Source organism: Copidosoma floridanum, unplaced genomic scaffold (assembly GCF_036245765.1).
Source record: "Copidosoma floridanum isolate Cflo_tuat_1 unplaced genomic scaffold, Cflo_Japanese_pri ptg000019l, whole genome shotgun sequence".
In the NCBI taxonomy this organism is placed as follows: Eukaryota; Metazoa; Arthropoda; class Insecta; order Hymenoptera; family Encyrtidae; genus Copidosoma; species Copidosoma floridanum.
Genome location: NW_028321896.1, coordinates 10,108,227 through 10,124,053, shown reverse-complemented (window position 1 = coordinate 10,124,053; position 15,827 = coordinate 10,108,227). Strand labels below are relative to the sequence as shown.

Sequence of the window (15,827 nt, the reverse complement as noted above, 5' to 3'; positions counted from 1 at the left end):
GATCATACGTTATCTATAGAATATTCGATAATTATTAATAATTTTTTCCTGTCACTTTGCTTAATAATTTGTGGTTGTTGTAATATGTAAGGTGTATGCATATATATATATGTATATTCGCAAAACCCTCCCGTTACTCAATCCACAAAAATGTTTGACCTCTCGTCCAATGTGTATATGTATATATTCACACACGCATTATTATCATTTAGCCCCTTATCTATTTTTGCTTATTTTTTTCCTTTATTAGCAATTAATAATAATTGTTTAATATTAATTAAAATCATTTTTATAATATTGTTATTATTTATTTATTTTAATTATTAATGCTTGGAGAACGGGCTAGCGCCAAATCGCAGGTCCGGTCGCGGCGGAGACACCTTCTCAACCTCAAAAATCGTATCTTTGTAAGTATTTTCCAAGCGAAACTGCATGCTCAAGAATTGCCAATGTGTGTACATTATATATATATATATATATATATATATATATATATATATATATATATATATATATACACACACACATAGTTTTTTCACGACGTCTCACGCGTACAACGCTTATCATCGATCATATCGTTATAGCCTTACACTTATTACTTCATTTACTTATATTAAGGATTTTTTTTCTTTTGCGTTTAAAAACCTGTATTTATTATCTCTGCGTGTAGTAAGAAGTGTACGTGTGTATGTGTGGTACTTATTGTTCGCTCTCGACGTAACGTCCCTTGATTCCCTAAACAACTCTACGACACCCTCCCCATCGCTCCTTTCACAATATTTTTTTTTTTTTTTTTCTTCGTGGAACACACACGATTATGGCCTTACTGTTATCATTATTCCTTTTGTATGTATTTTCCCTCCTTTTTTCCCCAATTCGTAACACTTTTGTCTTGTAACTCGCACCCCCCTCGCATGCACGCATACACATCTCATTCGCGCTCAACTGACGACGATTCGCTCTCTCTTACTTCCGGGGGAGGCTTTGCCGAGTCTCTCCTCCGTAAAGAGGAAGCTTTTTTTTCCTACTTTTTTCTCCGACTCACTTGCTCAATCCGATAAAACCGATCGTCGCCTGTGCCGTTTCCTCTTCTTTCTTCGGTTCCTTAGATTTTTTTTTTTTTCTTTTTTTTTTTCATCCCTCGACAACGAAAACTCCTCGATTTTCCGCTCTCTTCCGTGTTGCGTTATCATTGTTGTTCTTACTTTTTTTTTCGTCCGTTTGCCTCATATCTTCTTGTCCCACTGCTCACGTGCGTAACGACCGTCTGCGTGCGTTGAAAACCAAGTCCCGTTGGTCGGCTCTTCACCCTCTCTTCTTTACTTTTTTTTTTTTTTTTGTGTTTTTTTTTTTTTGTATCGCGATGCATTTATATTTATATATATATATATTTATAGATTTATTTATTTATTTTTTTTTGCTTAATTAATCGCGAGCTCTTGCTGCTCTCGCGTTGCTCGAATTGTATAATGCCGTCAGTCGACCATGCTGCGCTCTGCCCACTCGTCCATCCTGCGAAATAATTACACAGTGTTTGTTTTCTTTGTTGCTTTTTATTTGCTACTTTTTTTTTCTATCTACTTCCAAAGCTACATTGTTAAACGCAGTATAGTATTGTTAACGAGTGTATGTGGATTGGGCAATTAAAACAATAACGACGGAAAAGTTTTCGTGTTGAAATAAAATTATCAAAAATTTAAACCTGAAGTGAATTATTCGTGTTGAAGGACTAAAATAAATTTTAAGTGCACCGCAGTGGATACCGCAATGAAATGAAATTCGTGAGGTATTAAAGAGTCCAGTAAAATTTTAACTGTAGTGGGAGGTGTTTATAGTGGGAAAAGGAGTGCTACGTTCGCTATTGATTTTCAATTAGGCGTATTCTGTGTTTTATGCAGCCCTAAAATTCCGGCCTCATTATGCCATCGACCTCCCACAACCATCGCGCCCGTAAAACTACAGGTTTTAACGAGAAAGACTCACCTGATGTTGTGTCGTAATAGGGCTCAATGGTAGCCGTTAGTGAATGCCGCTGGTATGAGAGGACCCTAGAAAAGTACGTTAATTGATTTGAACGCATTCTTCTGTTTTACACATGTTTGTTTAATAAAAATATAAGGAAAAAATAAATAAATAAACTTGAAATGGCAGTAATTCAAAATCTAAAATAAAGATTTTCACATTTTTTACAACCAATTTATTGAAAAAAAAAAAAAAAGAAAAAAAGAAAAAAACATCAACACTACTCAATGTTAGTAGTGTAACAAGTCAATCAAAATCGATATCAAATAAATAAACATTAATATTACTAAAAGTTGTACAAAAAGAAAGAGGTGATGTGAAATGCACTTCCAATCAGTCCCATTATTAGTAAAACAATGAAAAAATCGAAGCTCGTTTTTTTCCGATAATTGCCAAAGTGCTTTTTTTTACCATGAATTGGCGTATACTGATTGTAGCAACATATCTCAGTACCATTTGCGAGATTAAAAAAAAAAAATTTTAAAAAGAATAAAAACATTTTTGTTTTTCTCAGAGAAAAAAAAACCGGTAGAACATTGGCTATCTAAAAAGTCATTATTACAACAGCGTAGCGTGCAAGAGAAAGATATGTACGAATGGAGACCGCTAGTGACTAATGGAAAAGCAGTCCCGCTGACAGACGAATGATTCGTCGATGAAGGGTAATAGAGGAACACCGTTGCTCTTTTTCTTTCATTTTTTATTACTCTCACCATCCAGTGGTTGATTGATGATGTTTCAAAACGAGCAGGGGAATCGAGAACGCCGCATGCTGCGTTTCTGTGTAGCCAGAAATGATAAAATTTGTCTGATACATAATTATTGTTGCAATGAAAAAAAGGACTCTTAACCAAATACTATTTTAATTGCTCGACTAATCGTATCAAGCATCAAAAGTCCCAGCTGACCAAACTTGGATGCTTCTACTGCGTATCTATACAATAAGTCTCTCGATTCACCTGTCTCTATAAATTTTCTTTTATCTGATTGATTCGTTCATAAAATACTTTCAATCAAATACTGCTTTAATTGCTTGACTAATTGTATCATGCATTGGCGTCCGGTCTGATCAAACTCGGACTTTTCTACTGCATGTCTATAAAATAAGTCTCTCGTTTCATGTGTCACTGAAACTTTTCTACGTTTGTTTTATTGATTCGTTTATAAGACGCTATCAACCAAACACAGCTTTAATTGCTCGACTGCATCATGCATTTAAGTCCCGTCTGACCAAACTCGGACTTTTCAACTGTACGTCTCTACGGAACATTCTTTGATTCACCTGTCAAAATTTCTTTTCTATGTTTGTTTTATTGATTCGTTAATAAAACACTATCAACCAAACACAGCTTTAATTGCTCAACTGCATCATGCATTAAAGTCCCGTCTGACCAAACTCGAACTTTTCTACTGCCTGTCCCTACAGAACATTCCTCGATACACCTGTCGCGTTTTCTTTTCTCCATTCGTTTACTTGATTGCTTTAATAAGACACTATCAAGATGACGATAACGGCGTATTGTAAAAACTTACGGGACTGTAGTTGAGTGGAGCGCGCGACACGGCGATCGCGGGAAACGCGGTGGTGGGCGGCTGCGGGCTCGCGGCTGCCTGGACATAGCTGGCCACCGCCGAGTCTGCTGCTGCTGCGGCCGCCGCCGCCGCGGCGCTTGAACTGTACATGTCCATGGGCCCGGGCGAGTTGGCGGCGGGGAACGAGCGGCCTTGGTGTCCGCCATGGCCACCCGCTCCGTGCGGCGACGCCGGTGGAAAGCCGGCCTGCGCTGCCGCTTGGTAGTTGTTCATCACTGCAAAGCCCATACCACAGGTGCCTTCATTTTATTATCACTGCTCTCTTAGTATCTCTCCATTCAAGTTGATTATGGTGAAATTTTTGGAATATGGATGATACGATGAAATGTGTGGGAACAGTTGGGTTCAAGGTAAGGTGGTCTGTATAATATTAACTATTTTCAGTGACTTTTTTAGTTTTCATTTTGATGAAAGTAAAATTTTCAACCCTGCAAATTGAATGCATACTGTTTTTACGAGGCGTAAATTCAACATTTCCGACAACACGTTTCCACTTTCGAGTAATACTGTCACACGCGCCGTCTTACTTTACGATGTAGGATCGAGCGATAAACTGTAGGCGGTGCGCGGATATCCACTTTCGAATAAATTTTTTACGACGCCCGCACGTGAAGGTCAGCTGCATCGATGGCAGGTGGAATTTGTCGTGAAATATACAAAGCTGTCTATTGCCTTGATGTTACGTTTTTGAGCCCACAAGTTGTTCAAATATTTGGCTGACATGCGTGTACATGTCAATGTTAGTACCCAAGTCCATTTAGAAAAAAAAATATGTATCATGCAACTCAGCGAAGGTGACACGAATTTATCGATAAAAACCCAAGAGTATACATATATATACTCTCATACACATGTGTTCTTGTCCCATGCGAGCTCGTAAACACACGGGAGGGAGTAAAAACGCCAGCCCATGTTTTTTTCTTTCCATGCCATGAGAGGGAACTGGGTCAACACATCACGGAGCAATCCAGTTAATCAATGTGAGATAGAGTGCGTGTTTTTTTCCGATTTGCAACTGCATGCCACGACAGATGAGCCACGCAAGCCCTGGTATCGATTTCATACGACTGTCACAAGCGGAGTGTCGCAGAATGTACAATTCTGCTTTGTTTTTTAACGCGAACGGCATGCATTATTGAATTCAGTAATTAACCCGAATACGGTCCTTGAATAATGAGGGTGTGATTGGCCCGTCTCTCCATTATACACCTCGACTCAACTGAGAAATAAAAAATTCGTCATCCCGAGAATACTTTTACGGACTTAATTTTGCATTATCTGGACACATGAATAAGTAAACTGATATGTCCTGGTTGGCTTGTTTTTATTTTTATTGCTGTAATGAAGCTCATGCGAAAATACTTTTACCTCCCAATGAATTTCGTGTTGTTTGAGTTTCAAGAGCCTCGATTCGAGCTGGGGCACAAAAGACGAGTCAACAGGGTGAAAAAACAAAACAAAAGCGCGCGCGGTGATGGCAGCTCTGCAATCAATGGTCCGAGTCGAATGAAAACGAAAAAACGCGAGCTCTCGAGATATTCGCGATTCTAATCCCTGGCTGTAGATCCACCCTCGATGATGGTCAAGCGAAAACGTGTTGGGAAAAAAGGGAGGGGGGGGGGCGCTAGAGAATAGAAGTGGTCGATGTGTACCCGCGAGGGGACGGGGATAGGCACACACAACACGGGACAACGCAAAACGCTCGATCAATGGCAAACCGATCTTCGTCCTCGCAATCTAAAAACCCATTCGGCTTTTAAACTCTTGACAATGCCGAGGCTGGTTACAAAGTTTTCTGCCGATACGGGGGTCCCGACTGGGTGGGAGGGTCGATTCGAAAGTTTGATTTATTTGAGAGGAGTTGCGGCCGGCATGGGAAAGTCTGGGAGAGGATACGGTCGAGGGAAAGAGAGGGACGGTGGATAAGCGGCCGAAGGAGGGAGGCTTTGCCGGGAGAGCTTGTGGCGATGCCGGGGATGGCCCATATGCACGACCCGTGAAATCCGCTGCACACGCTTTTCCCTCTCGGTGACACGTTCGAAACTTGGAGTGGCTTTTTTACTCGTGCTTAGTACTCCCTGGTACGCCCCTTCGCTCGTAAATAATGCGGATGCCGGGGCGGAAATTTTTCCCCGTCGCTCGTGCGTCGGGGCATTGCTGGCGCGCTTTAAATCCGAGCCCGCCCGGGGATTAAGAAAATCAGGAGCTCTTCTTGTTTGGCTGCTTGCTCGGGAAACGGCGATACTTATTTATCGTCCATCGGAGCTTGCAAAAAATACCTACCCGGTAAAAAAGTCCGTCGCGTAAAACGAACGAAGTAAACTCGCGCTGCGATGGAAATTTCAATCGTTAACTGGATTTTTTGCTTTATTTTGGGTGATGAAGAGGTTACACAGGAACACAAATCATGAAAGACGCGTGGAAAAAGTGAAAGGTCAGTGAAGTGTAAAATATACTTACCAGAAAGCGCTTGCGTGAGCAGGGGTGTGTTGTTATTCGGGGTGAGCTGTCCATTGGTTAAATCCACTGAAACACAAGACTCTGATTACTATTGTTCTTATAGTAGGTCAAGTAGCTTACGCTTCTTTCTCTCTTTCTCTCTCATTCCCCTTAAATGATTTATCAAGTTTTACTTTTCCGCGAAAAATCATAATAATTAGTACGTTGTTGTTATCATAAAAACATAAAATAAATCATCAACTAATTAAAATACCAGTTAAATCGATCATGGATGAAATTTTGACATGAAAGGTTAGAAATCAGAAATGCAGAACCAATAATATCAAAATACATTGCATTCACGGTTATCCAATGTGTTGCAGATGAACTGAAATAAGAAAAATGTTGACCCCTACGTAGTCGCATACACATTAAAATGCCATATATTCGACTTAATTTTAGCACTGTGGAGTATGGTGTGAAAAGCCAGCACAAAGCCAAAGGTATCTCAAAGTTGTATGAGCTCGTATGACAAGCCAGGCAAATGTATTTTTTTTTTTTTAAGGGCAGTTAGTCATAAACTCTATAGTACACTACGTATGGTGTTAGACGTTACCACTGTTAAGATCTTGCATTTAGTAGAAAAGGCGTATCTGTGATACACGTGGCAAAAGAGAGGATGAGAGTTTTACGTGAACACAGTCGGGGTAGGGTTAGTCGATGATCTTGTGAGCAGAGACAAAGATAACTCGTGCTTGGTTCCCATGAAAAATGAACTTGTTTGTTTATGCCAATTTAAGTGTATATATTATGTTGTCACAGTCGTCTTCATACGTTTTTTCCGTAGCACAGTGCGCTGGGCTTGCCGTATCGGTGCTTCCGAGTATGCGTGAGTCTCGTTTCCACTCCCGTGGTAGCAGACCGTCAGTAGTCCTAAAGAATATAGTTCTAATAATAGCCTTTTGGAAATCATACTATTTAGATGATGGATGATCAACGTAGCGTTTTGTCTTCGAAAAAACAATACAAATCTAATTTTTCATTTTTACTTTTTTAATGTTTAATCAACTAAATCATATGTCAATAAAGCATAGTTTAAAAAAAAAGATAATCAACGTTACGTTAATGCTAGTTGTTAACTTAATTGTTAAGTAATCTGTAACTTGACACGTAAATTAAAGTAGCTTATTTCTGTTTCGATTTACTTTTTTAACCAAACGTAAATCATTGAATTCATCAGAAAATCTTTCCTGATACGATACGGTGGAACCCAAATGAAAATCTTCGTAGGATCTTAAGCTAATTTGTTACCATGAAACTTCAAAATTTGTAAAAACTGGAAACTGAAAAGAAACTATTTGCAACCAGAGAAGAAGTAGGTATATACACTGTATATACTATTCTAAAGGGTCCAAAACTGAAAGTATCCATCGCTACCGATATCACCATCATCACTACCATTCAAGCCTCAATCTCCCACCAACGCCAAGGATTGGGATTGAGAAATAGCTTCAAATCCATAACCTGGAATTTACGAATCGACGTGATTCGTGCCCATACTGAAATAGTAGGAGTGAAGAGTTGCACGCATGGGTGGGGTGATCGATGTATGCCTCGTCTCTTTCCTCAAATTCACGTCTATGTATCTATCTATACACCAATGGGGTGTCATCGCATACCGTTATGTCTAAGCGCTGGTACACGGGCTGACGATGACAATCGACGATAACTAGAACGTAATGCGATCCTCGAGAGGGAGACTTCTTTTACGACATCGACGTAGAGATGTTGGATGAGAGTTAGTAAGGTTATACCCAACAGTTGGATCGTAGCACTCAAAATGAAAGGTATATAGAGATTCTTGATTTATCGCGAGTTTACCTACACACTTGGTTTTTGTATGTACCTATTGGTGTATAAAGAGGCATTGTGTACGTGATAAATGTAATATGTATTACACGTTCGTGTGCACAAAAGTTAGAGGCGCAATCGATTTCGCAGTCTCTTCTTAGCTACGTCGATATAATTGCTATGAGTCAAACTTTTGGTAAACATCTACGTTTCGACTAACTTGTGAATAATTGAGAGTAGACTACATTAGCGCATCAAAATACCCTCGATTCTGGCGTGGTGTTTACGAATGTAGTATAAACACGATGAACCAACTAATGAACCGAAAAAGGAGCATTAATATTACGTTAGACCTGGAGACACCTTCGGTGTGAAATATACAATATGGAGCTTTTGCCATCTCCCACCGCGTTGTCCACGAATAGCCCGAGATCCCTATCGCGATAACACCTCGCGATTGTCACGTCAATATTAGCGCGATTATCTACGTCACGATCTCGTCCCAAATAACGAGCAACGCTTCGGTGTGTAGGTCAAGAGATGTGCACGTGGGTAAGGTATCTCGGTGCAGGTGCCCGCATCCATATGGTGTATTCTTATGTCGATTCTCATTACCTCAAGAGAAAGAAGAGCAGCATGGAGGCGCACCTCGTAACCGAGAGGCCGATGTAGGCCAAGAGTTCATCTATTTCGAGGGTAAACGGATAGGAACGGAGAAGGGTAACAGGCGAGCGTACCCTCACGACTGACGTAAAAGCGATCGAGACACCGGATAAGTACGACTCGCGTAATAGGCTATAGGCCTTCCCGCTCCCTCTCTCGCTTTCGTCTACTTTCCGTACAGCCGGAGGGAAATGCCTCCCTCCTTCCATCCTCTCTCTCTCTTGTCACAGATATTCTTGCCCGAAAATCTCTGGAGACGAGGTGGTGTCTCGTTGACTGTGCGGCTGATGGCTCCGTGGATGTGGATGGGTACGTGTGCTCCGGTTTCTCCGTCTTTCGTGTGTCTCTCTACAAAAGCTTCGCCAAATTCGCGATACCCTTGATGTTTCGAGCTTTTCTGACAAAGATCATGCGGTTCCACGCTTTTCTTTTGCGAGCTCACCCTTGAGAGCCGAATATGCGGATCAATTTTTTTATGTCATTTACTCTGCTCATTGAACGCCAGTGTTTTCAAAGAGTTGGGCGTGAAAATCGATGTGGAATGCAGACACGCTGCTTAGGCGTTTAGAAAATTCGTGAAGTGGAACGGTTTGAGAATATAAACATTTCTGGTGGATGTGGCTTTTCCTTGCAAGTAAATTGGAGGAGGTGTATGTTTAGCTAAATTAATCACAAACAATCGTGATTGCGCGTCTTGCGTCAACAGTACGAAGGGACGGGGTTGTCGAGCAATCGATGCAAACTGACGATTGGAAATAGTTTCATCAAACAACACATTGGATCAGTAATAATGTTAATTTTAGCGTACGTTATCAATAAACTATGTTTGAACGACATAATTAATCAAATAAACCAATTCGCGTTAAATGGCAATCACACTCACGCCTTAAAATGTATAAATATTTTTCAACTCAATACTAAAATTATTTTTATTTCAAAAAAGTTCTAAGCTACACGCCAAAAACAAAGATGACAATATTATACCCATTTTCTAATTCTAGTTGTGTTACTATAGCGCTAATTAACATTATAACAATGCGTAGCCTATATATAATTATTATGGTTTGATCGATCTGATCACTAAAATATATCTCAATATTGAACTATGACTATGGAATCGTCCATAACAATATAAATGATAATAAATAATAAAGAAAGAACACACAAATATAAACAGAAATCTATGAAACTTCATTGTATGTTTAGGTGCTTGAACGTACACTGATATCGAAATATCGTTATGTATGTACAATTAGTCTGGAAAAAGTACATACGACGACACAATCATAATGTAATACAAATATATTGTTCGTGTTGGAATTACGATACCGTAATAACTATTCTACGTAAATATCGTAACGATAACTATTCTACGAAAAAACAAAACATAACAGAAGTAAACATGTTAACTATATGGTTCTAAAACGCCACTATGTACGTATAGAAAAGGAAAAGCGCAGACGACGCTGCCATGGCAAAGGTCTAATTTGCATTCCATATGATACAACACCGTATACATATGGAGACTGACAGCGCCGCGAGCGGTGTTAAACTGCTATAGCGCGCCATTGCTAATGTGACGCTCTGTTGGTTACAACTACTTTCTTATTGCTAATTAGTGATTTCTATGATAGTGATAGTAAACATGACGCATACATCATAGAGATCAATGTAGTTACGAATAGAAAACACTTTACGATAAAACAATGTTGGCTCCAAATCTGCCGTATTGTCTGTAAGACGTTGGCACATTCTCTTACTATGTATTACATGGACTTTACGGATACACATCTTAGTGTACCTGTAATATACGTATTCATACATGAAATATACACTATGGTGTTGTAATGATAAGCCTAGCTTTCTCTAAAAAAAAAAGTATCAACTGCTCGTGTACACTTTTACAGTAAAAAAAAAAAATAATCAAGGATTTAGTTAGAGATATACATTGGTAATAGTAATAATTGTCATGGTGAGAACTACGGTCACTTTCTAAGATAACGACAAATGTCTATTTAGCTTTCGTAGGTTACGTAACAATAATGATAATTGACCTTCTACGCCGAAACTACGAACTTTCGTCTCACCGCAGGACGATTTAGAGACATCAAGCAAAGGTGGGGGCCAAATTTCACAGTGGATGGGAGCATACACGTATGGTTTAGGTCTACGACTGCTTTTTACTGCACACATGGTTCAGGGATTTATTGAGGCAAGGGCAGGAAAGAGATGGTAATCAAAAAGGAATTTGAATTATTATATAAGATGTTCATGTATACGTAATAGGCCAATCGAGTGCACACCAGCGTAACGACGCTTTGGGTCTTAAGGAATTTTGTTTTATACTAAGAGTACAAGTCACCGATTTTGATTAATAAATGGCTTATACCCTATGCATTTTATGGTTATTGATCGTCAGAACGAAAGAAGAAACAAAAACAGTGTTTTATGTATGCGCGAGTATTTACTTATTTAATTAGAGGCAACAGTCTGATTGGATCATTTTTGTATGTTTTTCATTTCTTTTGTGCATTTGTTAAAACCAGTTGATAATCTCGTGAAATCGTCCCGCGGATGAAACACTATATAATCTAAGTATATGTAGGTAAATAAACACAATGTACTCGGCGCTGTTTCTAAGAGACAGTAGGTTTAGGTAGATGGTAGATTACTCGCCCCAAGATGAGAGACAGCTTCTTCGTGGGGTTGTGTTTCCGTCATCCCTTCTGGTCGTTAACTTTTACTCATTCAGTCGTTTCTTCGTTGTTTACGGCTTTCAAGATGAAATTGTTTGCATTTTGTTTCGTTTAATTTAAATTCAAGGGATGTACAAAGCCCCTACAGCTTTCTCAAAATAAATTTTTTTCCAAAATTTACACCCTTGAAGAATAATTGTACAAAATAGATGTGTTTTTTAAATCAAACTGAAAATTTTAGATAAAAAAAACTGAAACTCATTCAAATAGAAACGAAAAATCCATTCAACTTTTTTTTTATTTGACTAAACTTAAACTTTCCTAAAACTAAATGTTTTTGCACAAAATAATATAGTCCTTCTGTAGTCAGTTTCAATAAATTTCGCGAATTATAATTTTGGCCACATTTGGATAATTTTAACTTCTGATTGGTTTTAGAAAATAACTAAGTAAAATAATAATTGAAAAGTTAGTAAAATTTAATTCCATTTGAACATGAACTATCTACTATGAGCTAGACAATCATTCAACATTAGTACACGTAAACGAGTACACGGGGAATAGCGAATGCACAAATTAACAGATACATCATAGCGACTTGCACATTAATTAAGATCTAAAATCCAACGCGTTACCCAGTCGCCTTTGGTAATACCAGTATTTCAGATTTTAATTGCATGACGAAACTTTTTGTTATCCATCATAATGGCTTTTAGATATCGCACAGCATTTTATCACGTTCAAAAGAAACCTAAATCTTGCAAAATTCTGGTATCTCCGTCAATTCAAACAAAGAAGCTAACGACTTAATGGTAAAGCACTTTGAGTGCTTTGTCAAGACGACTACGAGTGAATGGCTTTTCTCTGAGAAAATGAAACTGCGGCATAAAACTGGCGTCGCGGCAAGTATTACATACAAAAATCCTTTCGCCATTGGAATCGAAGAAATGGCAGGAAAAGACGATTTCACGGTCCACTCGGTGGGAAGATACGCCCGTGCCTCTCTTAGGAGAAAGAAAAAAAAAGCTTGAAAAGAATCGGAGGCTACCTCGCAGAGAAGCGTTCCCGTTTTTCTCTTCCCTTTGCGTTCGTTGTTGTGCTCGGAAGAAGAGGGGGAAATAAAGAAGTGGGTGGGGCCCTGCGGAGTAAAGGAAAAAGAGGAATGGGGGGGGGGGAGAGATGCACTAAAGGTTATTTCAGTTTCATGGGACTTAAAAACTACTATACCTTTAACATTTTTCCGCGAAGGTTGTGGATGGGAAAAAAAGGTGGGGCGCGTCATATGGAGTTGGCTCATTGTGTGACGTTTTGTTGAGCTTTCATTGGCCACCGAGTCGGGCAATGGGGAAAAAAGTCGCGCGGCAATACAGCGACCGAAGCTTCGATGCAATCGAATAAAGTTCCACGAGCCTGCGTTTTTGCAGCGATAATACAGATTAGAGCTGGAAGGACTAGAGAAAATGGAAGAAAGGAGAGAATCTTGTTGATTTTGCTGCCAAATGTTGCGTGTAATCGGGATGATGCAGGAAAGGTATATAAAAAAAAAGCATGGGAAGGGAAAATAAAGATGCTGAAGAGTATTGGTCGTTGTAAACAGTGGATGAGGATCGTTGGGAATTCCTAAGGGTAATTGATTTTACGAAAACCCATAACAAAGACGTAATTAATTTGGAAAGGAGGTGAGGCTTTTGAATGGAAGTAGCTTAAAGTAAAGTCAATGAATCGGCTCGGAAAACATGATTGGATACATTTTTATTACAGAATTTTTCGCAAAATCATTTGCAAATAACTATTAGATTACATTGCAACAAAATCTAGCACCGTTCAAGAGATGCATTTATGCTAGTTTTTTAATGTTACTCCAAAACATTCCATAACAATTTATAATAATATGTGATAAAAATTTTAAAAAATTTTTATGCTACGACTGCCAAATCTATTGGGTATATTTATTGAGGATCTAGTCGATAACGGAAAAAAAAATTGTGTATCCAGTTTAATTTTTTACAACTCGGGTTACGTTGTCACTTACATGAAGTAACTGTTAATAGTAAGATTTTTAAATAAACAAACACATAAAATAACATGAGATTATGTTACTTTGTAACGTAAAAATTACAAGATAAATTATTTCCATAAATAACCAAACTCTAAACAAAAACATGCAAATAAATTCTCGTAAACTACATGACGACTCGTGTACAACAATGTTAAATAATACCTGACTTATGTATCGTGTAATTATTTATTTACGAGTGATGATGTAAACTGGATACGTACTACCACTACAGTTACAAAATTGTCGTGACTTGACGCAAAAATCTGATCTAATAAAGTAATATTTTGGGATTAAGGCTTACCGGTACAACCCCCGTTCGGGCTGACGGACACTCGTCCCACCCTTGGTCCCACTGCGCGGTAAACGACCGCTCCTATCCCAAAATAGACCAATGAAAATCTTTTATAAAGTTATTGATAAATACATCTCACGTTACGCTGCTCCAAGTGGTGGTTAAAACTTTTTTGACACCGCCCATGGTGTACGAAGGAAAAACTTTCAAACCTTTGGGCTGTTGTCGAAAAAGTTTTAATTCAATCGCGCTCGTGTGATGCGAACGGAAAAACAACTTAGCAGAAAAATCGGTAATCGTTCGGATTAACGGAGATGAGGGAAATTGGTGCGACGATTGGAGCCAAAGAAGCAGAATGAAAAATGGATGGCAGACGAGAGGTTGTTTCTGTTGGGTTTTGTTTGGATATTTCGATGCGTATCGGTGTGCGATGCCTCGTGAAGATTGCGCGGTGCAAAGCGGTAGTGTCGAGCCAGCGAAAAATTTATCTGGAAGCGAGCCAACGAGCTCGTGCGATGCGCACAGGAGAGGCAAGCGCCGCATTGTTCATTACGCTCTCGAGTGGCCGAACTATGATAATCCGCTGCTATTGCCAGACTTTTACTACATCTTGCGATGTTACAATCGGAGCCGAATATTTTTCAAAAGTTTGCATTTTTCGAAACGTTATAACCTTGTAAGCTTCGGGATGTTTTTAAGAATACAGTTCCAACGCGAGAGTCTTTCATTTACGGGCTGAAAGACGAGCATTCGTTTTAAGTAGTAATATCGCGATGTGGTCAGCCCTATGTATTTGTGCTAATGTTGAAGTCTTGCTCATAGTATTAATTTTTTGATCAACGGTTGACTACTAATTTGAAAAAAATTTTTGTAAACAAATTGAAATAATAAAAAAGGAAAAATAATGCCATTGCAAAGAAATCATACATTGCCATTGTTAGTTTTAAGTTTTGTTGCGTGATATCGTTTATTCATTACAGACATTCAATTATTTATAATCCTTAGAATCGACAATTGGTATAGAGTCTCGGCAATTTTTATTACATTGCGCTTATAGTGCAAATGCCGTATAGCGTAATAATAACTTATGTCATTATGCGTTCCGCGACTTGAACTTTTTTTTTTAATTTCAATAATTTATTATTTATGAAGAACTTACAATAAATGGCGAAAAATTTTGTTACAAAACTTTCGCGCTTGCAGAATCACTTTTTATTTTTTTTGAAATCGTAGTCTTGTATGAAATTCTCTTTTTTTTTTTTTTTTTTTTTTTTTCGTAGTCTTGGTAGCCTCGACCGATTGAATTTTTAAAGAAAACATTTTAGTTTTAAATTTGTTTTGTCATACTTTTAAGAAGTTCAAAGTGGGCTGTAGCACAAGGTTAGAGTCACCAATGATGTTTTTAATGAAAATTGATTGAAATAAGTTAATCCAAAGACATCGGTACGAGCCTACTGAAGACTCGACAATCATAATTAGACCAGCAGGCAATCACAGCGATATAACAACAATCTTACGAATAGCAACAATTCGACCATAGCTCGATGGCGTTAACTTCATTGTGGATTGGAAATTTTTTTCCCTTAGAACGTTTAAAAGTTTTTGAAAAATTTTATGAATCATAAATTTTGTACAATCCTAAATAAAATTCAAAAAATATCTTTTCAGAACTTTCAGTTTTTAATGTATCAGTTTTCGGATGGATTATTTAATAATAAAAATAAAAATCAATGAAGTTAAGGCAAGCAAGCTATTAGTTCGCATAAAAATATCATAATATCGTCAAGCATCGTATATAATAACAATTTGAAGCTCAAGGACAGATCGGTACTTCTTACATTTGAAACCACTTTTCCACACTCAACTCTCATTTTTTTTTTTTCATTCTTCTTTTCCATAAGATATTATCAAGTGTCTTATTATTCAATCCTCAATTTCCGCAAATGAATGTAATGCTCGATGAAAATAAGTAAAGATTACCGCTGATATAGATTCGTTAATAGAAGCTTCCTCGTTTTGTAGAACTTTTTTTTTTTTTTTTTTAATTTCAATAAAGTATTATTTATTAAAACCCGGACGGACGCGCGACGTCCCTCATTTTATGCATTTACTTTTTCTTTGAAATTCATTAACTGACCGCCCGAACAGTGACACCTTCGATAATAATAACGATAATTGAGTTCTCAGCTTATTTTCTGACTTGGTATTCGAT

At 38.2% G+C, this 15,827-nt stretch overlaps 1 protein-coding gene across 2 annotated transcripts in view; it reads right to left on the bottom strand.

Annotated features, from left to right (window-relative positions):
• Positions 1-525: 525 nt before the first annotated feature.
• Positions 526-15,827, bottom strand: part of Rbp6 (RNA-binding protein 6) — a 590,998-nt gene continuing 575,696 nt past the window's right edge. Inside the window, exons 12-15 of one of the 2 annotated variants that reach the window (XM_089593560.1) lie at positions 6,076-6,141; positions 3,556-3,854; positions 1,984-2,048; positions 526-1,512 (exon numbers count right to left, since the gene is read on the bottom strand). In XM_089593560.1, the coding sequence (XP_089449686.1) occupies positions 2,007-2,048; positions 3,556-3,854; positions 6,076-6,141 (407 nt within the window). In that variant the 3' untranslated portion in view covers positions 526-1,512; positions 1,984-2,006. The remainder of the gene's footprint in view (positions 1,513-1,983; positions 2,049-3,555; positions 3,855-6,075; positions 6,142-15,827) is intronic. The other variant, XM_089593561.1, reaches the window with a different exon arrangement.